At 47.7% G+C, this 24,998-nt stretch overlaps 1 protein-coding gene across 12 annotated transcripts in view; it reads left to right on the forward strand.

Annotated features, from left to right (window-relative positions):
* Positions 1-5,426: 5,426 nt before the first annotated feature.
* The window catches only part of GLCE (glucuronic acid epimerase), a 55,678-nt gene continuing 36,106 nt past the window's right edge, over positions 5,427-24,998 (forward strand). For 2 of the 12 annotated variants that reach the window (XM_075764174.1, XM_075764180.1), the window contains exons 1-3: positions 19,828-20,354; positions 21,151-21,376; positions 22,652-22,751. Coding sequence is in view for 2 of the 12 variants with exons in the window: in XM_075764171.1 (XP_075620286.1) it covers positions 5,544-5,563 (20 nt within the window). In the remaining 10 variants the exon portion in view is untranslated. Of the gene's footprint in view, positions 5,564-5,815; positions 5,912-10,949; positions 11,247-19,825; positions 20,355-21,150; positions 21,377-22,651; positions 22,752-24,998 lie in introns of those variants that run through there. The other 10 variants (XM_075764177.1, XM_075764175.1, XM_075764181.1 and 7 more) reach the window with 10 other exon arrangements.

The following is a 24,998-nucleotide window of genomic DNA, read 5'->3' on the forward strand; positions in this document are numbered from 1 at the left end:
AGGGAAAAAAAAAAACAACCAACCCCAACACGTGGCTGTGCGTGGCAGCATCACGTGGCCAAAGAAAACACGCTCTTCTCTATCATAAAGAAGAGTTAATTACATCTCCCCGTTCTCCCTACGTTTCGAAGCGATTATAAACAGAATGAATCATTGTGCGTCTGCTGATCATCATTTTCATTCCGCATCCCCGCTGAATCGCAGGGTGTCGAAGCGCTCTGCCGCTTGCAGCATCTCCAAAAAAAAAAAAAAAAAAAAAAAAAAAAAAAGCAGATTTAGCTCTTTTTGAGCATCGTGGCGCTCAAAGCAGAGGGATTTCGGGGAGAAATCACGCAGCTCACCCAAGAAACGGCGATGCCACCTCGGCGGGAAGCACGCAGCCGTGCTTTCACAAAACAGGAGGGTCTTACAAGCCGGGTGGGCTTTGATTTTTTCTTTTCCCTTCCGAGGAAAGCATCGACGTTTGGGGATACCGAGACGCGTCGCGTGGCCGCTCTGCCCGCCAGCGTGCACGCCGCCGGCCTTTTGCAGTCGTGCATGTGGTTCTTCGGGAGGAATTCGGTTGCTTCTCCTTGTTTCGAGGTTTGCAACGTGCCGGAGGTAGTTTTGCTGCCCCGGAGCATGTGAGCATCTCGCAGGCTTTCAGCTGCCTGCTCCCTGCCTGCACTTGCTCCCACCCCAGGGTGTTTTCCATCGCTGGTGGGCAGGAGGGCAGGCTGACGCTCAGCAGATGGTGGGGAAAACGCTCTCCAAAGGGGGGGATGGAGGCAGCATCAAGGTCACTGCTGACATGATGAATACTGAGCTGCTCACGTCCCAGCCACGGCGATGAAAAATTAATGAATTTCTTCCCCTTCCATCCGCAGAAGCTCTGTCAGCTGCCATTCCCCCCCCCCCCCCCCGCATCTCCGGTTCGTCGGATGTTTCCTTTGGTTCCCAGGAAGAAACGATTAAAAGATGTGAAAGTTGGGGGTGGGTGGGGGTGGGAATTGCTGCCGCTCGTGGGGTTTCGATGCTGGAGCAGGGGTGATGTGCCGGCAGCCTGCCCGCACGGTGGGGTACGGGCAGCTTCGGCTTCTCGGTCGAACCAAGCCACAGCTGGGATGGGAAACGGCGCCCAGAGAAGGGGCTGCTCCCTCCAAGCCTGGGGTGCACCTTGTTTTGGGGTTGGTTTTCACGTTAAAGCAACAGGAGGCTCCGAACCAGGGGCTGGGGAGGCAGGGGGTGAGGCTGGATAACGATATACCTCCTGATTAATGCCTTCCCTTGGCTGGCTTCATTATTGTGATTACACTCTGGCTGTAGCATAGCAACAGCTAATTGTTGGTTGGATGCAAAGTGCATAATTCCCTGTATTAAAATTTTATTAAGATATAATTGCATACATCTTGCAGCAGCGGATGCTTCAAAGATGCCGAGAAGAGGCAGCAGCGTTTGTTGGGGCTCTGCTGTGCTCGCCCCGCGCCGCCGCTCCTGCTGATGGGGTTTGAGTGACGGTTGAGCCTCGGGACGTCGGGTCTCGGCGTCGGGATATCAGGGGTCCACAGTGCCGGACCGGGGCTCGGCGCTGGGTTTCAGGCTGGAGAGGGTTGGGTGAGGGCACCCGGGCTGCGGCGCCTCTTGCACGGAATATCGCCTGTGGAATATTGCCTGTCAAACCCTCAATATATAAATTTTCGTCCGTTGACAAATGACAGTGAGGGTTTGAGAAGCGGCGATGTATCAGTGCTGCTGCGACGGGCAGCTGCCGGCGGCACAGGAAGGTTTTTACAACCTGTTGGTGAGAAGAAACTTAGGAAAATAGGAGCTTAGGGCTGGCAAAAGCCCTTCGCTCCCCCGGCACCGCGTCCCTGCTCCTGTGAAATCCAGACAGAGGGAAACCTTAAAGAAACTGTATTTATTAACAGTAGGATCGCACTTGGCATATTCTATTACTAAATGGTCCTGGTACATAGATATTATTCACTTAAGTAATCAATCACTGCCAACAAATTACAGGATACAGGGAATGAAATTAGCAAAATGAACTATGGATGTAAAATTCATTTGAAATTCAATTTAGGAGCAACATTAGCTTTCAATTAGTCTGCCCAACTGTTTGAGCATCATTTTGTCTATCAGATTTTTAAATAAATGTAATTAACCTTTGCTGTTAAATTGTTGTTGATTTCATTGATATAATTATTATGCGACTCCTAATATTTTGCTTGGATGATATCTCGTTAGCTGGTGGCTTCCAATTAGGGAAACGAAGGACCGGTGGTGATTTGTGGGTCTCGTCGTTCCCTCCGCCAGGCGGGGCAGGGGAGGGAGATGCTCCAGAGCCGGGCGTTTGGGTGCGAATGTTGGGCAGGGAGGGGACAAAGCTCAACTGGTCCCAAACTGGGGGAGCTGGGGACCGAGGGGCAGGGGGTGCCGGGGGTGCCGGGGACAGGGGAAGGGCCACGGCCACAAAAAGGATGGGGGGGGGGGTCCCCGCAAACGCAGGCGGCAGCACCCAGATGTTAGACGCCTCCTTGGGCGCAGCTGCGGGGGCTTCGTCCCAGGGTATTCGCAGCAGGACGGATGGTCCCGCGCTGGGGATGGAAGGACACCGGTGGTTTTTCGTGCTCCCTCCGCCGCCGTTTCGGTCCCCGTGGCCAGCAGGACGGGGGGGGACGGTGAGCCGGGGCGGTTTGTCCCCAGCACGGTGGTAAGAAGAGGATATCTGGGGCTTTCCCTTCCGCCCGCTGCTATCGCCCAGCGCGACCGCCTCAACGTGCGTGGCCACGCCGGTAAGGTGGGAGTGACAAGAAGTTCTTCTCTGCAGGCAGTAAAAGCTGTTTTGAAAGCGGGGGATTCCCTGCAGGGGACCGTCCTGCGGCGGGGGGGGGAGCGAGGGGCTCTGCTGCAGCCATCAGAGCAATATTAAAAAATTTAATTATTATTTCAATTAATATTTAAAATATTAAAGAGCAATAAGTCGCTACAGCCCCACTTGAAGAGCTGGGGGTCTCGGCGCGGGCAGCGGCTGAGCGGGGCTGGGATGCTGCCCACATCCCGGGCAGCCCCCGTTCACAGTCAACAGCCCCAAAAGCTGGGTTTTTTAATCCCCAAAAGAGAAATATCTTGGACAGTCACTTAATTCCCCCCAGTTATTTTTAACAGGTACAGCTTTCTCCCTTCAGCGACGTGCAGTTTTGCGAGGTTATACATCAAGCTAATAACTGATATATGGGACTAATTCTGCCCCTGTTGCAGCCGATGGAAATGTTTCCACTGACGTCAGCGGGAGCCGGATTGATCTCAGCGCACGGACTGTTTGTTCCTGAGGTTTTAAGAATTCATTTCCTCCTTCCATTGCCAGAGACAGATAGCGGCGGTGGAGGTAGAGGAGTCAGCTAATAACCACGTATTAACACATGAATCATCAGCTCAGAGCCCAGGGCAGGAGGCCGAGAGGAGAATAACCGGGCTCGATACCGGGCTGGAGGAAATAAAGGATTTCGCAGACAGGGCACAGCAGCTAATCTGGAACAAGATAATAATTGCAATGTAAATTTTTTTACGCTAGCGTGCGAACCGTGTCTTTTAAGCTCTATTTAAATGCATTCCAGTAGACGGGTCCCGTGCTGAAATCCCTCATGCCGTGCCGGAGCAGGAGCACCGGCGCTGTGTCCGTACAAAACCCTCCGGGGACGCGCTCTGCTCTCGGCCAGGCTCCCGGCAGCACGCACCCGAGCCGGGGACGCCGGCGTGGGGCAGGCGGAGAGGGGCCTTGGACTTTACCCCAAACACCTCCTTTTTACTACTGCATTTTAACAAAGGAAACGGTCATTTTTTTTTTTTTTTTCATTTAACGACACCTCCTGTACAGCACTTCCAGAACTCCTCACGTGGAAGCCGAAGGACGTATTCTGCTCCACCTATTACATCCTCCAAAGTACGTAAAAGCATCGGTGGGATTTTGAACTCATTTGCAATGGAAATTTCTCGGCGCGGCCGGCTCCGGTCGCACGCTCCCTCTGCGCACAAAGAGGAGCGGCGGAAGGCGATAACCTTTCATTATCTTAAAATCTCTTTGCGTTTCACCCCATGATTTTGTTTTCACGGCGCGTGCCAAGTAAGACTAACGACTAACTCGGACAAAGGAGCGGGGCGCGTACGTGTGTTTATTGCCACGGCAGCAATCTTGGGGCCACGCTAAACGAATAATTCCTTTCAGACTATTCCTGCTTCGCAAAACCACCGGAATCCCGACGTTTGAGAAGTCCCCGCAGCACGCGACCGTCACCAGCTCGAGGGACGTAACCAGGGGTCGGGCAGCCAGCTCCGCGCTTTTCCCACGGACGTTCTCGCGCCCCAGTGACGCGGCCGGCGACGCGCGGGCGCACACCACCCCGTTCCGCCGCCGCTTCTCCCCCGGCCCTCGCACGCCGGGGCTCTCTCGCGTTTGCACGGGAGAAGACGAAGGTTCGGCCCACGCGCCCACCGCGCCGTTCCCGCAGCGGCTTCGTCTCCCTGCTCCGAGACGCGGCGCACGTTGGAGCGTTGGAGCCGGTGGTGGAATTTTCCGGGGGGGTCGGAAGGTGGGTGCAGGGGTGCAAAACCCGCCGTCCCGAGGGCAAGGGTGCAAAGTGCCACGGAGGGGGTTCGCGAGCGGCAGCGTGCGAGGGCGTGCGAGGGCGTGCGAGGGCGTGCGAGGGCGGCGCTGAGCGAGGCGCTGGGCAGGACCCGCTGCCGAAGGCCGAGGGCAGCCACCGGTAAACGGAGCCCGGGAGGGCCCGGCCCGCTCTGCCCCGGAGGTCCCCGGGGACGCAAAGGAGGGCGGCACGGCGGTTAGCGCGGCCTCTGACGTCACGGCAACGGGGCAAGCGGGCGATGTCGTCACGGCGGACGGAAACACGTCAGAGCTCAGCTGTAAGGAATCACCGTCACGCTCGGGGAGAGAAGGAGGCACGGGAAGCACAGCGGCACCGGCACAAGGCGAAGCGGGCGGGGGGCCGGGGACCGGAGGACTGACCCCCCCCCCCCCCCCGGCCGGGTCGTTCTGTGGGGGGGGGGCGGCGGGCGAGGTACGGCCCTCACGGCCTCAGCAGGAAACCCAGCGCCCTACGGCAGGTCAACGCTTCTCTCCAGGGTTGCTAAACAACCTACAGAGCGTTTTAAGGACCCCCCCGCCGCCCCGTTCCGCCCAAACCCCACCGTCACGGCGCGATCGGCCCCGCGGCCGCCGCGATCGCACCCGGGCGGCGCCGACCGCTCCCCCCCCTCCCCGCGCCACGTGCGCGCTGCCAAGGGGCGGGGCGACGCGCAGCCAATAGGTAGCGCTCCCCCCGCCCGGTAGGCCCGCCCCCGTCCCCGCGCACCCCATTGGCCGGCGGCAGGCCCCGCCCACGCTCGTCGTTCTCGCGGGAAGTAGGGGCGGGGCGGGCAGCCCGCTCCCCCCCCCCCCCCCCCCCGCCCCCGGCGCTGGGGTTCCGCCGCGGCCGCTCAGCGCTGCCGCTCCCCGGGAGGCTCCGCCGCCCGCCCCGCCCAACCCGGCCCCGCCCCGCCCACCACCCATGTCGGCGGCACCGCGCAGGTAGGGGCCCGCCCGTGGCTGGGGTGGGGTCGTGGCTGAGGGGGAACGGAGCGGGGGCGGCGTAAAGGCTGCCCGCCGGGTGGACGGGAGGGGCGGGAGCGGCCCCGCCGCGGGGCTGGTGTTCTCGGTGCAGCGGCCCCTCCCGCCCGCCGCTCCCCGCCCCGCCGGCGCCGCTGTCACTGCGCGCCGCGCGCCCCGCGCCGCGCGCTCCCATTGGCCAGGGCCTTGGGCGCGCCCCGCCCCCCGCGCTCCCATTGGCGGGAAGGCGGGGCGCGGCGCGGGCCCTCGGTGCGCCCCCGCCTCCCCGGCGCTGGGGTTCCGCCGCCTGCGAGGCCCGCGCCCCCGCAGGTAGGAACCGGCCCGGCCTCCCGCCGCTCCGCGCCCCCTCACCCCGCGGGGGGGGCCCGGCGCCACTCCGCTTCCCCCACCCCCCACCCCCCCGGCAGGCCTCTCACGGCCCCTCCGCAGGACCTGCGGCCCTGCGCCCCCCAGCCCCAGGCGGGCCCCCCCCCGCGGCCCCCTCTTCCCTCAGCGGGTCGCCGGTAGCCGCAGCCTCGGGGCTCTCTGGGCGGCGGGTTGTGTCATCCTGCGGCTGCCCGGCTGGGCTGGGGAGGGAGCCGGGGCCGGCCGGCCTCGCCCCGTGGCGCCGGTGCCCGGGCGTGCTCTGCCCGAGTTGGGAGGTTTGGGATTTCCCTCAGCCTGGTGAGGAGAGCGCGGGGGGCGCGGGTGGAGGAGCCCCCCGGTTTGCACCCAGCGGGATTCCAGCGCCGAGAATCCTGCCTGGAAAACCTCCAAGGTGAACCAAAGTCTAGAAGCAGTAATTGCGCTAATTGGGGCCTCTCCCCGCCCTGGTAAAACCCCGGGGTGTTTCTTGGAGGGGAGGCACAGCTGCCTGCGTGGCCTCAGCAGCGCAATGGGGGTGTTACCTGGCGAGATGCGACGCGGTTTGTGTGCGGTATCTGGGTAGGCGTGCAGGATAACGAGGAATTGTGTTTAATCATGACGTCCAACCTAGCTTCTGCTAGGTGTGAGTGTCTTCAGAGGTTGTCGGTACCTGGTACAGAATGACAGATGCTGCTCAGGTGGCTTGTCTGAATACGTCCCTGGGGAAAAGAATACGTACCTGGGGAAAAGAATACGTACCTGGGGAAAACGCTGAAGCGGCCCAGTCAGGTGCTGGGTTGTCCCCGCTGAGGCATGGTGCTCTTTTGCTCCGTCGAGGCGTTTTGCGTGCGTTTGTGTCTGCACCTGAGATGTGGAGGTACAGCAAGAACGACATGAAGGCACTCGCAGTGAGGCTGAGACGCTTAGTCAGGTGTCCGTAAAGCTAAACTCAACTCAGAATACTTTCTTACACTTTAGTTTTTCACTGGGAGCTTAAGACGCATCAAACTTCTCAAACCAAGCTCTGAGACTGCTTCTGTCCCGGCAAACCGCAGGTTTCCCAGCATTTCTGGAATTGGTGAAGTAACAGCCACCTGTAAACCTCTGTATGTGGAGGATCGCTGCGTGCTCCAAGCGAGCGCTGTAGCAGGTGTGACGAGATGAAATTATCTTTGTTAGGAAGGCTGCGGCTAAGTGACTTTTGTGGTGGAGGTATGTTAGTATGGGAACAGTCACCCTCCTTAATGGGACTTAATGTGTTATGGCCTATATGTGCTCTTCGTTTTGCCTCTGGAATTCACACCCACTTGAACAGTGTGAAGAGGAGAAAAACCTCATCAACATGCTGTCTGGGAAGGGGAAAATTAAAATAATATCTGTGGTTTTTGTAAGAGCTGGAGTGAGTGCAGGTGAATACTCGGATAATGAGGACAGTACGCGCCAGGATCATACGTACGGTGTCTTCTTTCAAAAGACAGCATGCGGATCATCTGCTGCGGACCTTGCACATGAGATTGTGGAAGATCTCCTGTAATGAAAGAGACTTTGAGCACTTTATTGCAAGGCAAAGTCAGGAGAACAGAAATAAGATGTGCTTGTGCTGTAGTTGCAGATAGGTTTGAGTGTCCGTGGGCTGTTCTGCTTCTGCCCGTCTTGAAAGTCCTAAGAGGGATGTGTGACAGCAGTATCATGATGCAAAGTTTCAGCTAATATATTATGCCTCAAAGCAAAATGTTAATGTTGCAAAGGCAAATACTTCACAGCTTCCCAGGCAGAGGAAGAGGATCAGTGTACATACAGGAGCGTGATCCTCCGGTTCTTCCACACGATGCTCATTCGCTTTGGGCGAGTGCAGCACCTCAGACCCAGAAAGCGTGTTTGGCTTTTTAAGCCTTTTGGCTTGGTCCATTAGATACAGGAGTTGCCAGTAGTTAATAGTTCTCCTGGTTAGAGCTGGCCAAGCAAGAAGGGTTTTTCAGGCTGTTATGTGCCTCTAGACTTGGCCAGCTGTAACAAGCCTTAACAATATTTAATATATCTGTAGAGGCATCTTGCCCTACTAAGACGTTCTTTGGCATAGTTGTGAAATCTGGGTGAAATATCACGCTCGATGAAGACATTGTTTTCGCTTCAGTGAGCTGCTAACCCTTCCGATAAGAGTTGGTGATCGATAAATATTATAATTGAGGTCAAAGGCATCTCGATTATCCGGGTGCTCTTTGTACCTTTTTAAAAAGGCGAATGCCATCTTGCCAAGATGAGGTGTAACTTCCACGACTATTTTATCTGCCTAGCTTGCGGAATGGCTTTTGACATTGAGCTCTAATAAGGTAGGAAGACTTGCTTTAATAAGGAGGTTCTGGCACGTGTCCCTTCAGGTGGTGCCTTGGGAAATCCTTTAACTTTTCAGCAGGTAATAATGTCACTGTCTACATTTGGGATAGTAGCAGTTTCTTCTTTTTTTTTTAATAATAAAAGTATCCTAAAGCACCGCATGGATGAAGCTGCCCCTTTTGTATCACGCAGCGTGTTACACAGCTAAAAATTAGTAGGGACCTGAAATGATTAGTATCTGGCTGGTGGCCCAGAAAGAGGGAAAGCTGGGTCTGGCAGCATTTGACAGTAATTTTCTGGAAGACAAGTGTCCTTAGCTCTTTCATTGTCCAATTGATTCTTTAACAATAGCGTTCCCATTTGTAATGCTGAGTCTATAGTGCTACTCCAGCAGGAAAAACAAGAGGTGTGCTACTCACCGGCTAGTGTATGTGCTGCAGTAAACAAGAGGTCTTGGATGACTGCTTCAGAGAAATAGGTAAAATATGTAAAAAAACCCCCAAACAAACAAAAGCCCCACAAAACCCCCCACAAAAACAAAACCAAAAACCCCAAAGCCCCCAAAATAATATTTGGTGGGAGTGGCAATGGTCGCCTACAGTACTGTTGTAACGTGAGCCTAATGAGCTTCATTCCTCCTGTTCAGGATCTCTACTCCTTTGGTGAGAAAAAGGAAGTCATAAGTTGGGTTTCGCTGAGATTACATTGAAAGTAGCTGTCTTTCTCTGAAGGTTTAATTGAGCCCTAAGATTAAAAGGCATCTACTTGCGGTGTTTCTTAAACTGGTTACTTTAGTATTTGGGTATGTTTTTAATGAACTAGCTTTCATGTCTGAGCCGCAGTCAAAACTTTAAGATCTAATTTCTGCTGGTTTTCAAAGCAAGTTGACTCATCAGTTTAGCCTCCTGCTGCAGACCTAAAATGTCGGAAGATGTTCCCCTTTTCACAGTATTGCAATTTTGTGATTTTTTTTCCTTTTTTTTTTTTTTCCATAACATGATAATTCTTAAGCTCCTAAATAAAATTTGGGGAATAAACACTCGTATTTCAGGAATATTTGCTCATGCAAATAAGCCTAATGCAACTTGAGCTTTTCTGTACTTACGCTGGATTTACACGTAGCGTTTCTAGAATGAAATGTAAATTTACTTTCCTATCAGCACTCGCTATTTTGTTGACTCCCGCCCTGTGCTCCACAGTTGCAGCTTTTCCTTCTGTTTTTTTCAACTCATCTCCTCTTGGCATCCTTTTTACTTCCTGCTCCTTCACGGTGTCTTGATGGTGCTGGAATGTGGCATGTTGCCGGTGTTTTAATCCCTCCTCACCTTCATGGCCACCAAATTTTGTGCTGTGCTTGCCAACTGAGCCACAGGTGAGCCTCGGCGCTTGCTTTTAATCTGGGTGAAGCAGCGCTCAAACCTGCGGCAGGATAGAGAGACTTTGTCATGATCTAGCTCATATTTAACAAAGTTTACTTGAAAACCGCGCGTAGCTTCTGAACTGTGTTTTAAATGTTAATATTGAATTTGAAATATTGAAGGTGACAGATAAAATGCATGGTAATGAGATCCTTCTAAAGAAAGCTCACTGGTAATTCCAAAGGAAATGAGCTTTTAATTAGTGTCTTATCTCAAGTATGCCACCTTTTCTTTTTTCCTCATTTATATGGCTTGTATTATTCGAGTTGAAGATCAGCTGGTGTCCCCTGATATGGGAACCAGTTGGCTGGTGTCACTTTATAAAATCTGATTTACAGACTCTGGATTACGTGTAGCTTGTTGATCACAAAATAAATTGGTTTGGCCGTGTTTTCAGGAGTTAGAATTTATTGTTGTCTAAAGTCGCACTTTTGGAAATTAAGATGTTCAGGGAATTACCTGTGTTGCTGCCCGTGTAATATCCACCATAAAGATAGAGACTTTGGAGCGTTGAATCTCAGCGCTTTCAGGAATAATATATTCCCTGTTTCATTATGATAAAAACTTTAACACAGAATTTTCTGAAGCAACTGTAAGTGCTAAGCAGTAAGATTAGCCACTCAAAAAAAAAAAAAAAAAAAATCCCCAAAACCCCTTTTAGCTTGAGCTTTAAAATGTACCTCCTGCCAGCCTTGGTAAGGTTGAGAACAATAAGGTTTCTGTTTGATCAAGGTTCTTTTCAAATGGGCTTTCCACAGCAATATTAGCATAAGAATATATAAAATAGCAGGTAAGATTTTATTAAACTTCAGCAAGCGTTCATGTAGTTTGGATCCAGATTGAGACACGTGCGTGGGTGATTTGGATTAAGGAGCAAAGTCTGCCCAACAAAGCTCACTTGAGCGAAGGGTTTCCATGTCTAGCAGGTCCAAGTGGAGAAGGTGCTGGGGGGAGGTACCGCGGCTCAGCACGTGCTCTGCGAACAGGAGTGGTGGTGACCCGCATCCGCTGGGTTTTGGGGCTAATGCATAGACCCATAAAAAAGTGAGGTGAGAACCAGAGCTGAACTGAGCTCGGCTTGGCGGTAGAGCATTTGATCTTCTCGGACGTGGTGGGAACTAGGAAGGTCAGTGCTTGGTTTAGCTTCTAAAGGGTCTTCGTTCAAGCTCACTGTTTTCTGTCCTGGTTCTTGCTGTAAAACATTTTCTGTTCCAGAGGATTAGAGCTTTTTCTGTGTCCCCTGTAGGGTGCTTGTGAGTTCAATTTAGGCTGTGTGTGCTTCAGTGCGAAGCCTTCTGAACAGGGACGTTAGATAGGAGTGTCCCTGAGCTGGTCTAGCGCAGGAAACGGGGCTGTTGGTGCGTTTCTTTTCCTCTTTTTAATTGCATTAAGGTATGCAGGAAATTCCAGAAAGTTTTGAAACAAAGGCAGTTTATCGGGAGCTCCTAGAGCCGGTGAGGCCGTGGGGCTTCCCTTGGAGTTGAAAACTCGGGATCTTTATTTGCACTTCTCAATCTTGGAGATACCAAAGGTTGACCTTGCCTTCGGTAAGCTTGTCTGGTGCTTGAAAAGCAACTTCTGTTCCTCTTAAACTTTGGTTTCCATGTTGAAAGTGAAATGATTTCCCTGTTTCTTTCTGGGTGTGGTTTTCCTGAAGAAGTATTTTTGCTGTTTTCCTTCTCTTATAGAAAACAGCCTGAATCTGAACAGAATGAGCTTATTTTACCAGTTATTATATTTAATGAGTATTTGAATTTCCCATAGAAATCCTCTCAACGATACCAAAAGATACCAGTTAATTCCTGCAAAAAACACTTGAAGAAATAAAAAATTGTTTTTATCTGTCAGTCGAAATGGGGGAATGTCCCCCGCACTTCCTACCCTGCTTCGTTAACAGCCCGTTAGCTCGGCTACAGGCGTTCAGTGCCATCCTGGCTGCAGAGGACACTGTGGCAAGACAATCGTCTTGAAAAATCGTGCCCTACAAGGGCAGCACTTGTTGCTTATGGGGGGATACGTCCCCACAAAGCACCTGAAGCTTTCGGATCTGCGGGCAGTTGGTATCTCCATTTAATTTTTGAATGCTTATGGTATTTGCCACATTTTTAGATAGAGTTGAGTTGTTTAAATGGACCTGAAGGTTATCCAGTCCAGGTAACCTCCACACAATATTTGCTTTTACTTTTTTTTTTTTTGCATTCATATTTTCCCTGAGAAGCTGTTGTTGGCTTCATTTTATTTCTAATGATTTGGTTTAAGCAGCATTTGAACAGATATTAGGATTAATTGTTAAATTGCTTAGAGCTGACTATTTAAGAGCAAGGTTTGTGCTTGCAACCAGTTAGTGAGCTGACCTGGATGTGTTTAGCTGCTGAGTGTCTTGAAACTAGAGAGAGAGAGAAGATGTCGTATGTCTGCAGAAGCCTCTGTCAAATCAACACATTCTTCTGAAAATAGGATTCTGGCTTGTGGTTTGAAGCGGAGGGGACTTTGAAAATACCTCTTTTGTGTGTGTGTGTGCGCGCGTACATGTCTATGCCTGTTTGATTTATGTTTCTGCGTTTTGATAAGCAGAATTTTTTTTTTTTTCTTTAGCATATGTTGTTAAAAATGTTGACTTTGTGTTTTGGAAAGTTGAGCTATGACTTCAAGATGTATTTATTCATCAAGCGCTCCTGTTAAAAAGGTACCTGAATGTGAAGTTGAATACAGAAGGCTGCTGGTTATGTTGTCTTAGCTGATTTTGTTAAGTTCTTTTAAACAAATAAAATTGTGTTAACTGTACTGTGTATCTCAAGCTGAAGGACTAATCGGCTCTTGCCATCCCTGCTGTTTAATGTCGGCTTTCTTAAAAACCCTAAGAAGCTTTCCTCTCCTAGCAGGGCTTTCAGATGTCTCTCTTCCTAATGATAAATGTCAACAAATGAGATCAGAGCATCTTCTGCTGCAGTAAGGGAGAAGTAATTTTCTCTATGTGGTTTGGTTTGGGGTTTTGTTTGGGGTTTTTTTATATATATATATATATATATACACACACACACACACACACACACACATACATACTGTTTCTCCGTATAGCTGAGAAACCAAAATAGATCACATAACTGCGAAGGCGGCAAGTGTTTTGGTGATGCGTGGTTGTCGGTGGGATCCAGTGGTGCTCTGGGACCGTCTGGTGGTACTCGAAGGAAAAAGACACGTGCAGGCAGAGCTGCCTGTGCACACCCAGGGACGTGCCGTGCCGTCTCCGCCGGTGCGTCCCCGGGATTTGCTTTGGTGCCGCTGGCCGTGAGCAGCTATCCCAACCACAGAAACACAGCCACAGAAACTGCTGGAAATAACTTTCCCTAGGCTTGCAAGGTTGTCTGCTGGTTGATAATAAAAATGTCATGAACGATGTGTACAGCACCGTGGTTGCTCTACAGATGAGGAAAATGAAGGATGAGGCATCTGTGGAAGAACAAGGAAGATGCAGAGTATAATTGGAATTGTTGTGATTCTTTTAATCTATTCTTAAATAGAGTTGTGCAGCTCTGTTTCATGTAATAACTGGGTTTGAGTAGCTTTTTCCTTGCCCGCATGATGAATTTGCACTGGAGCTGTGTACAGAAGGTGAGTTTAGATAAAATCTCGATTCTATTGCCAGCTCCAGAACCGAGGTGACGGAGATCTGCATGCTTTGCAGGATGACAGCCACCTTCCTCCCCATCTTAGTGGGTTTTGCTATATTTTCCGTGCACTGAGTATTCTTCCAGAAAAATGTGAATTTCCCAGGAAGTTAAACTGTCAGAAAAGCTACTTGCTTTTGGGTAGGTGGGAGGAAAAGAGCTTCATCCTGCTCAGCCATATGTGAGCAGTAACAAAGCCAGCAGGGTTTCAGGATTAGAAGAGGTTAAGATTGTAGCCGGGACGGAGCAGGACCCGCGGCACTGGGTGCGTGGTGTTACAGACGTACCGCTGCCCTTCGCCTTGCAGGAAAACACGACCTGATGCCTGCGGCCTGGCAGGCACCAGGCTATTTCTCACCCGGAGCACGTTGCCTTCGCTCCCCAGCGAGGCTGCTCCCTGCAACCTGCTCTTGGGCATGACTTCCAGCCGCACCTTCAGGGGCGCATCGCAACCAGGGGATGTGTTGTTTATCTTCTTTTAAGCTATTTTCAGTGCTTCCCTCAGCAGACAGCAAGCTTTCTGCAAATCCCTGCTCTGTAGCTGAAGCTTCAAGTACCTTCGGTGCGTAAGTGCGTGCCACTGATGCCAGGAGCAGCCGGACCGTAGCACTTCTGTTTGAGAAAACCCGATGGAGGTAACTGGACCTTCACTCTGGGAGGCTTGGCGAGCCCCCGCAGCAGCGTTTTGAAGGCAGCTAAGCGTGCGCGTTGTGCGGCAACGTGCCACGAAAGCTCAGCTTGATGTGCAGTACCTTCACACTTCCATTGGCACGGTGGTAATTTGTAGCTTGGATGCTTGCTCGCAGTGAATCCTAGGTGGCCAAGCAAAGTAGGTCAGTTATTTTTAAGCATTATGATTAATTTATGAATGCCATTATTTCGTAGAGGTAAGGTGGATCAAAATACTCAATCTTACGCGATGGGTGGCTGTTTGCAACAGAAAACTGGTGCTTCACAGTAAACAAATGCTTTAGCAAGGGAGAACTAGAAGTAAGTGGAAAGGATTATTTTTAAGCTTTAAGCTTTGCATGTCTGGAGATTTTTTTTCTTTAACATTAAATAGTTTTAGAACAGAAAATCTTTCGTGGTATGTAATGCTTCCAAAACCCTTGGCAGATGGGTAACTTTGTTTCCAAACATCAAATGTTTTAGCTGTTTAATGCCTGTTTTTAAGCATGAACTGCGCTCTTGGAGAATGTTCATATTAAGCCTGACGGGAATTAGACTTTTAAAAGAACTGCTTCTATTTTGTTATCGCGAAAAGTGAAGAATTATGGAAAACTTAATGCAACCCTTGGACTCCTTTGCATTAGGTACAAAATAACATTGCACTGGAAGAAAAGAGGGGAGGTATGCTCATGCCCTAGTGCTTAACCCTCTGTAGTTACTGTAGAAAGGCGTATATTTGCTTACCTCTGTCTGGTAGGGAAATTGCCTTATATCAAAATATATACGTTTTTGACGCGCGGTATCAAAAACCTTGAACGCTCATCGGTAGGAGTAGGGTCAGCACCTTGCTTAGAGGTGGGAATGGACAGATGTGACAAAAGGCATGATTTTGGATTTAATGTCTGCCTCAATAGTCACGGGTCTTATTTCCCTAGGTGTTTCAATAGAGGGCTTCCGTATCACTAGGTGCATAGTTTGTTACAGGAGGTTATGTATCCCTGTTGTTACAACGTGGAGAAAATAAAAGCTGGTGAAGAGGGCTTCCAATCCAAACCAATCTGGGATTCTGTGATGAAAGTTGGTCACAATCCACATCTAGTCCTTAAACTCATATTTGATCTTTGACCTACATCTAGAAGTAAATATTTGGCACCTTATATCTTACAGAAGTATTTTATATATATATAGAAGGTGAATTTGTTATTAAACTTTAAGGTGAGTGGGACACAGAGCCAGCAGTGAATGTTTTGCTTTAGACAAAGGATTTTGCACTGTTCCAAGTTTTCTTAGAAAGGCAAGTCTTGGCATCGGCGTTCAGTAACAGTAAAGTATTCTTGGTATTTGTGGACTATAAAATTTATGGAGTAATAGATATGCAAATAGGCTGCCACAACACTGCAGGCTGTATAGTAATGCATAATTGTGACATGTTTTTTAGCTATTTGCAAAAATTGGCTTTCTTGCAGCAGTGAGATTTATCAGGCCCTCACCTTTTTAAAGATATAATTCTCAAGTCTCTGACCTAAATACATTTTTTAATTTTTTTTTTTACACTTTATGGTATTGGTGGCTTGGGAAAATGAAAGCTTACAGGTTATTTGCAGAACTGCCACATTTTGATTGCCGTTTTCCACCTTCAGAAGACTTAAGGTGATGCTGAATTTCTCTGACGCTTATGAAATTGCTTCACCTCCTGACACGTGTGTTTCTAAAAAAGGGCACAGTGTCAGGAGGTCAAACGTTGGTCTGTTCAGTGCCTGGAAAACCTGGGTGTTTGAGATGGTCAAGCCCTGGACCAGGTAGCTTTACTCTCAGCGTTTGCTGGGGGTACAGTGCTTGCAAGGTGCATATGGGGCAGCACACAGGATTTTGGTTTTGTAGACTCTCAACCAAGTGTTCTGATTTTGCCTTAAATCCACCTGTGTGATCCTAAAAACCTGTCTTACATATAAGTTTGTACACCTATGAAAATGAAAAAATACAACTATCAATCTTCCCCCTTTTTATAGTGCATGTAAACATTTGCATTTTCCCTGACATGGGTTATATAGCATGCAGTTCTCATCCCACGTATTTTATACTGTGCACAATCCAAGCTGTACAGCTCATCGCATTTGCTTGGAGATGTATCCTGTAACTGTAGGCTTAATCTTTCCTGGGACAACTACTTTAAAATGACCATCTCTAATACTCTGTGGTAAAATGCTTCTTGCTTCAGAAGGAACAATAAAACTTTTTTTCCTCCCCAAGAAACTGCAATTGAAACTGGTCCTTGGGGTTTCACTCCTTAGATCCAGTTTCCATTTGAGCAAATGGCGGTTATCTTGCTGATATGTGGCTTGTGATACACTGCATTTTAATACTCACGGGACTGTTAACAAGTTCCTTGCATGCTTGACAGTGACTTCCAAATTTTGCTGCTACAAAGTTGGCCAATTCTCCAAGAAGATTTAAGCTTTCTTTGCAGAATGTTGCAGCACACAAAGTATCTAATAGGACACTTGGCTTGACTTGTGACATTGCTTTCTCCTTATTTTAACAGCTGGCATGACTGACAGTAATGCACATTTCCCCTTAAACAGTTTCCCAAAGTGGAGAGACTCCTTGGGGACTGGAGTGGGGTTTCTTATTCTCTGGTCTTTGCTGTCAAAGCAAATCCACTCGCACCCAACGCGTGGGATTGCAGAGACCCTTCAAAACAGGAGTTGGCAGCAGAGGCGTTTTGCTGTGGCTGGAGGAGAGCTGAAAATTAGACCTTGGATCGAACGTGTTGCATTTGCTTGAGGACTAAAGGCAATGCTCGACTCCGCAGGCCCATGGAGGTGGTGGCTGAGCCATCCCCGCACACGGTGGGTTTGTTCTCTCTTGGCATCCGAGTGCCCTCTGCTGGCACCCGCTCCTCTCCTTCCAGGGATGAAGTTTGGATGGCAGCAGGTCCTGCGTGATGTTTGATATCGCAAACATCCCCCTCGGTATCCAGGTACAATTCAGCCTCCTGCTATTTGCAATCATTTCCCTTGGGATGTCCTTTAAAAAAATTCTTATTCCACCGTTCTGCATTGCAAGCTTAATGTTTATCTAGATGGGGAACAGCACTCTGCGCCGAGCCCCTGGCAACCCGCTCCTGCTGGCTGGGGCTGCCCGGGGAGGCTTGTGAGTCTGACGGGGATGGAAAACGAGACGCCGATAAAACCAGTGCAGCTGCAAGAGCGAAGCTTACAATGCTGCTTCTGTTCGGCGGAGGTTTGCCCTGCTCGGGGAGCTGCGGGAGCTCCTGCTCCGCTTCGGGGACCAGAGGCAGGCAGATCCTCTGCATTAAGCCCAGAACTGTCTCCAAAATAATTTAATTTCAGTGTTTTTGGGTTGGTTTTTTTTTAACCCTATTATTTGCAACCCTTGTAGGACAAGGAGATCAATCTTAAATGGACACTTTTTTTTTTTTACTCTAAATAACCACTTTGCACTACATTGCAGTCAGAAAAACCAGCGGTGTTGGGATCGAGCACTGGAATGGCAGCACTTGGGGAAGGACGGCTTTACTGCCTCGGTGGCTCAAATTGAGGGACTTGCCGCAACAGCCAGCGCCAGGGTTAGTTGGGTTTAACCCTGTGGGCTTGAGTCAGGCTGGTTCCTCTTTCTATGGGACCAAAAATTCCCCTCTCACCAGGAACAGAGTCGGGTAAAGCTGAACACTGGTGTTTAAATGGGCAAAAATGAGAATGGAACCCAAGTCAGCTACTGAAATGAATAGGGATTTTTTTTAAATATTGGGGGGATGGTACAGTATTAGTGCAGCTTTGTTGCATGTGGGTTCAGACAATTAAGAATCCCACGTCTGCTTTGAATGTTTCATGAATATTAATACCATCCTCCTACTGAGCAGTTAATTGGGTGCTATCCTTTTAACCACCTTATTTAAATTGAAAAGCACTCTTAATAAATGACAAATGTCAGTGTGAAACTTGGTGCGTTCAGGGCACTGAAAGCAGGCTGCCGTGCCTGCACCTTTTCTCCTCTGCCCTCTTCTAGCAGGCCGATACATAACCTTAACGCCCTGGGTCTTTGCTGGCCTTTGGCATCTTACCTGAGACATCAGGTTGCAGCTTCCACATTGCTCTTCTGACCATCCGTACCACCGTCCTGTATCTCTGGGAGGCGACAGAAACGCTGAATTACGGAAAAAAACAACCAAACCCCATCCCTCTCTGTCTCAGTGGATGGACACAACGCATTTAGAGGAGCCGTGTTGACAACGGGCATTGCACGAGAGCAGAAATTCAGATCTCGGGGGTTTATGGCCGCGGCAGGTGCCTGATCGGAGCTGTGTAACTTGAACCCGTCGGATTCTTGATTCAGATGGGGAAAAAGTTAAAACGCAGCTCGGAGGAGGAATTGTGCGTCCTGTCTGTAGATGTGGCTCGGTGTCAGAAATGTGCAACAGCTGGAAGCAGAGTGGAGATTTATTTTTTTTTTTTCTTCTCTTAATAATCGTGGGCTTTAGAAACAACTCGCAAAATTCAGTGTTCTAGATCACCAAAGTAAAATATGAGGTTTTACTGTTCTGTTTAATAGAACGGAAATAAAATCTTCCTATCTGGGCATAAAGAGAAAATGTTGTTTTGGTGGATTCATGAGAGTAATATGGACAAAATTAGTTAAACTGGGTTTGGACCATCTCTTTGGGATGTATCCTGACAGCCTTGGGACATGATCCTCTTGCTTCTATTCCAAGTCCTTCCTGGGCAGGCTGAATACTTGTCTCCTCCAGCTTTCGTTAACCTGTCCGTTAGCTTTGCCCACAATCAAAACTTTCATTATCAAAGATGGAAAAGTCTTGTTCTTGGATGTGAGGTTCCCTCCAGGGAGCATCTTAAAACTTTGTACAAAAGCTGGAGTTAGGCTGTTGTCCGACCTTACCCTGTTCCCCCTAAGCAAGCTGTGGGCAGTTAGGAGGAGTCCTTTTTTAAATAAAAAATTAATAGTAAAAAAAAATAAAAAATAAAGCATAGCACATCCTTGCTGTTTTAATTGTGGTTTAGGGTATCGCATTCCCACGTGTCCTATAAAGCGTTAGCCTATATCTAGAAACAGGATTTCAACTTCAGTCGGGAGTTTGGAATTGATTGTGTAAAATCTGCGTGCTCGGCTCTTTGTTTTGAACCTAGCACGTACCTATTGCTGTAGCACGGTATTTAGCCCCAGCAGGTTATTAACACGTTATCTGATAACGCTGCTGGGGTTGTGCTGAAATTGCAGGTTGCTAGCAAAGGCTTCTAATCGCCTGGTACATGTATTAATGACTTACCAAACCGTGCTGGAATCACTGTAATTTCAGAAGTCTAACAAAAGGAATCCAAAGCTTTGTTTCAGCACTGAAGCTGAGTTTGGAGAAATGAAGCTGAGTGGAGCAAGGCTTAAAATGAGGCAGATGGCTTGGACCAGAGAGCAAAAACTTGTCTCTACTGATAGAAATCTTTCATTTTATGCATGTATTCATAAAAGCTCTTGAAAAATGTGCAACTGTGTGTATGTGAATTTTGCCTTCAACCTGCAAGTCAGCTGCTTTTCCGCTGAGGTGCCTCCTGAGGCAGCCAGCACCTTGGGCTGCTGCTTCCAGCGTGGCTTTGGGCTCCTCTGAACAGAAAATAGCCACTCTCCATGCCTTGGGAGAGGGGACACAGCCCTCACTTGTGCCTTCTCCTTTTCTCTCCTCTCACCCCCTGCCTCCCGCCGGAGGAGAGAATGCAGAGCTGGCTGAATGTGACTGTGTCAAGATCTTCATCCTTCTTCCGAAGGTACCGGCGGGTATTTCATCGCTGTTGGAGCGATGCCCTCGTCTAGCCCCTGGTGCAAGCTGTTTGTATGAGCTGCCTCTCGCCTTGCGAGAGAAACGGGTAACGCACCTGCTTGGCTGCTTCGTGCTCAGCCTTCAGGCGGTCTCCTGGGTTTATTTCCAGGCTTTGCAGCTGTTCTTTCCGCAAGCCAGGAGCAGACAGAAACCCAACTTGGCCAGATTGACTCTCCTGACTGTGACCAAGCTGTTGCAGGGATGCTCCTTGTTTATTCTGTGCTGACCTGTTGTAACGAACCAGCCCGGTCCTGCCCCGTCTGGGGAGCAAGAAGACCTTTGCCCAGCACCGATCTCTGCATCAGCGCTGAACAGGACTACAACAGTTTCTGGAATTTTACCAGTATTTTAGAGAGGAATTCTCCTTGATGAAGAGATGCAGGGATAGTTCTGCTGCCTGTGCTGAAAAAACAGAAGGAAGGAGCAAATCTAAAGTGTCAATGGACCTTGTGCTTCCTAAGTCAGACATGGTGATTTCTTTTAGAACCTGGTCGTGAGACACAGGGTAAAAAATTTTAATGGGCAGAATCTTCTAAACGGGTAGGATTTGGGCAGGAGCTGAATTTCTGCAGGGCTGGCTGTTTTTTCTCAAGTTCGGGCTGCCAGGCTGGTTGAAAATTGTGCCAAGGCACAGCCCTGTTGAAGGAAATTTTGGGCACTGTCAGCGGTAGGTTGGAGTTTGAGAGAAGGAAGCTGCAGTGTATGAAACAGAGCCGATTCACTCCTAGATAGAAATACTGAACAAAAAAATAAGGGAGGTATTAAAAATCCAGAGCGCCCTTAGGAAGTAACTGCAGAGAATCCTAAGCCGTCATCTTCTTGGCGTGGGGTACGTAGAGGTTGTGTTGGCACCATCCTGTGTGTATGGAGGACTGTCTCGGGCAAAAATACCACTGCTTTCTCCTGTTAAAAACTTGTATTTCTTTTCCAGGAGTTGTTTCCCATATGACCAGAGTGCAAAACGGGAGAGTTCTCGCCACTTGAAGGCAGTAGGGTGAACTCTTAAATAATAAAAAGAAATCTCTCGGGGGAGCCAAGTGAAGGGCTTTCTGGTAGATGTTCTGTGAACATACCGTGCGGTCTTTAAAAATACATGTTGTGTGTGGAGTGGTTCTCATCTTCCGCACCTGGCTGTAAGGAAAATACATGCGGTGCTTTGTTGGTCGGTTTTGGCTTTGTTTGCTTCAGTTTATAAATAAGTGCCAAGAAAATGAGTATTTTGTTGTAAAGATGTTTTCAAGGCCACATATTTTTTTTTTTTTAAAGAGAATCGTGGAAGACAAGCTGACAATTTAATGGTGCATGATGCACTAATAAAAATGTCTGTGTGGCTGCGTTTAATCCTTTAAAGGGGAGAAAAGAAACACAGTAGTTATCAGCATTCAAAAGGCAAGACGCAGGCTTAAACGTATGCAAAGCCTTGGAGAGAGACTGAAGAAATGTACTGACTATGTTGCAGAAAGCTTCTGACAGGCACATCACATCTTTGAAAGTAAGATTTGAATTATTAGAGCTGCCTTTGTTTATTAAATTGAGCCTCCAGCGAGAGGATTATAGGAAGAAACACCGTGCAGGCTCAAGTTGCGTTGGCATAAATTTTAATGGGTGATAAAATTTACTTTATTGAGCTAATTCAGTAAAAAAATTCAAATAGATTTTTCAAAGATCCAGGTGTGTATTAGATCCCTAAAGAAACAGACTTCAAGTGCACGAATAAGCCTCCTTTGATGGAATCCAGTTTGCTTTTAGCGACGGGTAATCCTTTTAAAACAAGACTTCTTCAAGGCAAACTCTAACAGAAGAGGTTTTGTTTAATTTTAAATTGGGAATGTGAGGAAAGGATGCAGAGAGCTAATAAGAGAGTAATTATACACGCTATTGCCAAGTTGAGGAAGGGCAGAGACCATTAAAATGCCATTTTAGGAGTTAATTATATGGTGTTTCAAGTCGATGCTGGTGCCCTGATTTCTGTTTAATCCACATATAGCATGTATTTAGGATGTTGTGGTCATGACAGCTAATTTCTATTTTAAGGAACTTTAGGCCTGTAAAAAAAAAAAAAAAAAAAAAAATCTTCCAGCCTCTGTAGGTTTTGTGCCTGTTGGATTTGATTAGGAAACATGCAAAAGCAATAAAGGAGATGGAAAAACCTTAGCAAATATTTTGGGTCCGGCACACATACCATAAATAAGGCATTGCAGTGGAATTTGGTTAGTTAAATCTCTTCTGAAGCTCATTTAATAATTCCAGAGCCTCTGCTAGCGCTCAGATGTAGCCAGCTGTAATTTGTTTCAAGGTTAGTCTTTGACTTCTGGTTTATTAGCTTTTCAGTTTATATTCTTCCACTTGTGCAGTTTCTCAAGTGAAACTACATAATGGTTTAGCTAAAACTGGGATCCTTTAGATAGGGGCTTTAAATTGGAATTCTTCAGAAACGTTTAATGAAAGCTCTGCATGAGGCAGATGTCAGGATTTACTCTTCAGTTGGTAGGATTGTGGTGGGAGAGCAGATTAGGCTCCTTTGCAGTTGATGTGCTGCCTAGAGGAAGTGACATTTATGCTCTTGATCCTTCAGTGATTCTGCATGTCAAGAGCTGAGCCTTGAAATTCGTCAGCAGTGCTGTCTTAAAAGCAGACAGGACTGAATAAGAGGATTTTTACAGATAGAGGGGGAAAAATTCAACTCCGATGGCTGTTGCAGATCCTTAAGTACTTCAATTTCTCCTTTTTTTTTCTTCTTTTTTTTCTCTCCACATCTCCCCTGTAGGAAATCGGAGAGGGAAATCACTTTAAATCACCAACCAACATATTTTTGAAGTCGAAAAATCTGAGATGCATTAGAATTCAGAGACCTCCCTTTGCTTAAGGTAAGAAAGGTGCAGATTCTCCCTCTTCCCTGCTTAATATCTGTATTCTCTTCACTCTCGGGCTGGTGTTTCTGTAATACCTTTAAAACGTTTAGCCTGCTGTCGATGCCTAAACGGTTAACGTTCGTCCAGTGTAATAACTTGCAGCTGCAGAAGACATATGGCTCTGCGAGTTCCGGGGGTCCTGGCGATAACCCGGTCCAGCCTGCCCGGAGGAAGGGAAGCAGGTTGCCTAGCGCCGGGACTCCGCCGCCTGGTTTGCGGTGCTCGGGCAGAGATGAGCCGGTTGGTTTTGTTGTACAGCTGAAGGGCTGTCATGCCTAAAACCTAATTTTCAGAGGTTTTTAATTTTCCCCGTTTGGATGGTAAGTAAGCACAGTAAATTCTGAAGGATGCTGGGCGGGGGGGTGGGTGGATAGGGTGGAGGTGGTGAAAAATCTCACTTCCGAGAGGTAGTAGTTGCATGAATGTGCTGAAAGGTGAGGCTTGGCGAGCTGTAGTTATGTTACCATGGAATCCATCAATTACTCCAGGGTGAGTGCTTGTAAGTATCAATGGTGAATTATTCCGGGTAAGGTGGTGTGTGAGAACAGGTCTGCATGCTGTTAGCGTGGCTGTTTGTTTTTCTGTGAGAAGTACGTTAATGATAATTATCCATGCTGTAAGCATGAGCTGGGTAGCAAAGAGGCGGCAGGGTTTTTAACCTGTTGTACTTGCACAGAGGCTTTGGGATACTACATAAAATACACGTATTAAACTGAAGCTTGGCTTTCTGCAACTCTAATCTTCAAGTAGAAGTTTTTCCACGTATTAAATTTAGTGGGGTTTCTTTTTGTCTAAACAGTCTCTTTACTATTTGTGGTATATCTTGCTGTGCACAACTTTAGGAAACCTAATTCAAAAGGAGAGATGCTAAAACTGGAAGGCAGAAAATCTTTTCTGGGGTTTCCAGTGTGCCTCCTGTGTTACAGCTGAAAGATAAAAGCTCTTTTGGAGCTGCTATACCAGACAAGTGATTTCAAAGCATTTCAAAATGATTAAAGGAAACTTTAAACTACTGCCCAATAATTAATACATGCTGCTCTCGTGTGCTTAATCTGAAACTGGTAAGTTTTATTTTTCAGACTTTTACTACTGAATTTGTTCAGCTTGGGGTGAGTACTCCTGTGAAGCTGCTGAGGTTTATGTCAGAACTCGATGCACGAACGTCAAGCCTGCACTGGTGTATGTGATCTGTCATTTCCAATTACTTTGTGCAGCAGGACTGTCTCGGGCACAGAATATCTTAAAATTCTCTCGTTACTTTTGAATGAGCAGAAAAGAGCATCTGTGTTAGCAATTAAAATCTTCCATCAGAAGTAGGAAATGAATTTTTAAGTGGATGGACGAACTTGTTTGGAAATTAAGGTGGTGTTTGCAAAAAAGCATCCATTTTGTGTTACTGCGCTGTGCCTTTCTATCCTTTGTGCAGCTGGAGTAGAAAACAAACACACTGAGTCCCTTGCGGTGGGGGTTTTTTATCAGTTGCTTAAAATGTTCTCTCTTCTATTACTTGCTATATTCTCCAAGTCTACTCCCAAATTGTTTGACTTGTCAAACTCATCGTGTTTCCCAGACTTCTTCAAGCTTAACTGATCGTAGAATATGCTTTTTATTAACATCAAGGCAATAGAATCTGAGAGAATACTCCTGTTCAGTAGGGGAATAAAGTTTTGCTGCCAGATTTTAAATATATATCCTCTTAAACATGCTTAGCAATCTGCTTGTGTGAGCATCATGAGTTTTTATGTTTAAAGTGGAGTGATTTTTTTTTTTCTTCCTTTAGGATGAAAGTAGTTGAAGATCTGAATTGTGAGGGACAGATGAAATTAAGCCGCAGAAGCACTGATGGCAATCTACAAAGCTTTAATGTGTTAATGTAGTCTAGGCATTATACATATTTAGAAGCAGTCTAGATTGAATCCTGGAGAAAAAGCAGAGTTATTCATAGATTCCTGTCTTGATCGTGTTTTCCTGTAAGTGATGGATGGTATGAAACAGTGGTTTGAAGGAGATGCTAAAAATTATTTTGCTGCTGTTAGAACTGGATTGGATATTAATTGCCCCCAAGTTCAGTATTGGTTTAAATAAATACAGGGGAAGATGGTAGATGGAAAAAATGCTGTTTGCAAAAAAAAATTATTTTTTTTTTTGCCTTCATGAATTATTCAAATTTCCAAGTTTGGTATATTGCTGTATTTAATAGGT

This window comes from Balearica regulorum, chromosome 12 (assembly GCF_011004875.1).
Source record: "Balearica regulorum gibbericeps isolate bBalReg1 chromosome 12, bBalReg1.pri, whole genome shotgun sequence".
NCBI classification, from domain to species: domain Eukaryota; kingdom Metazoa; phylum Chordata; class Aves; order Gruiformes; family Gruidae; genus Balearica; species Balearica regulorum.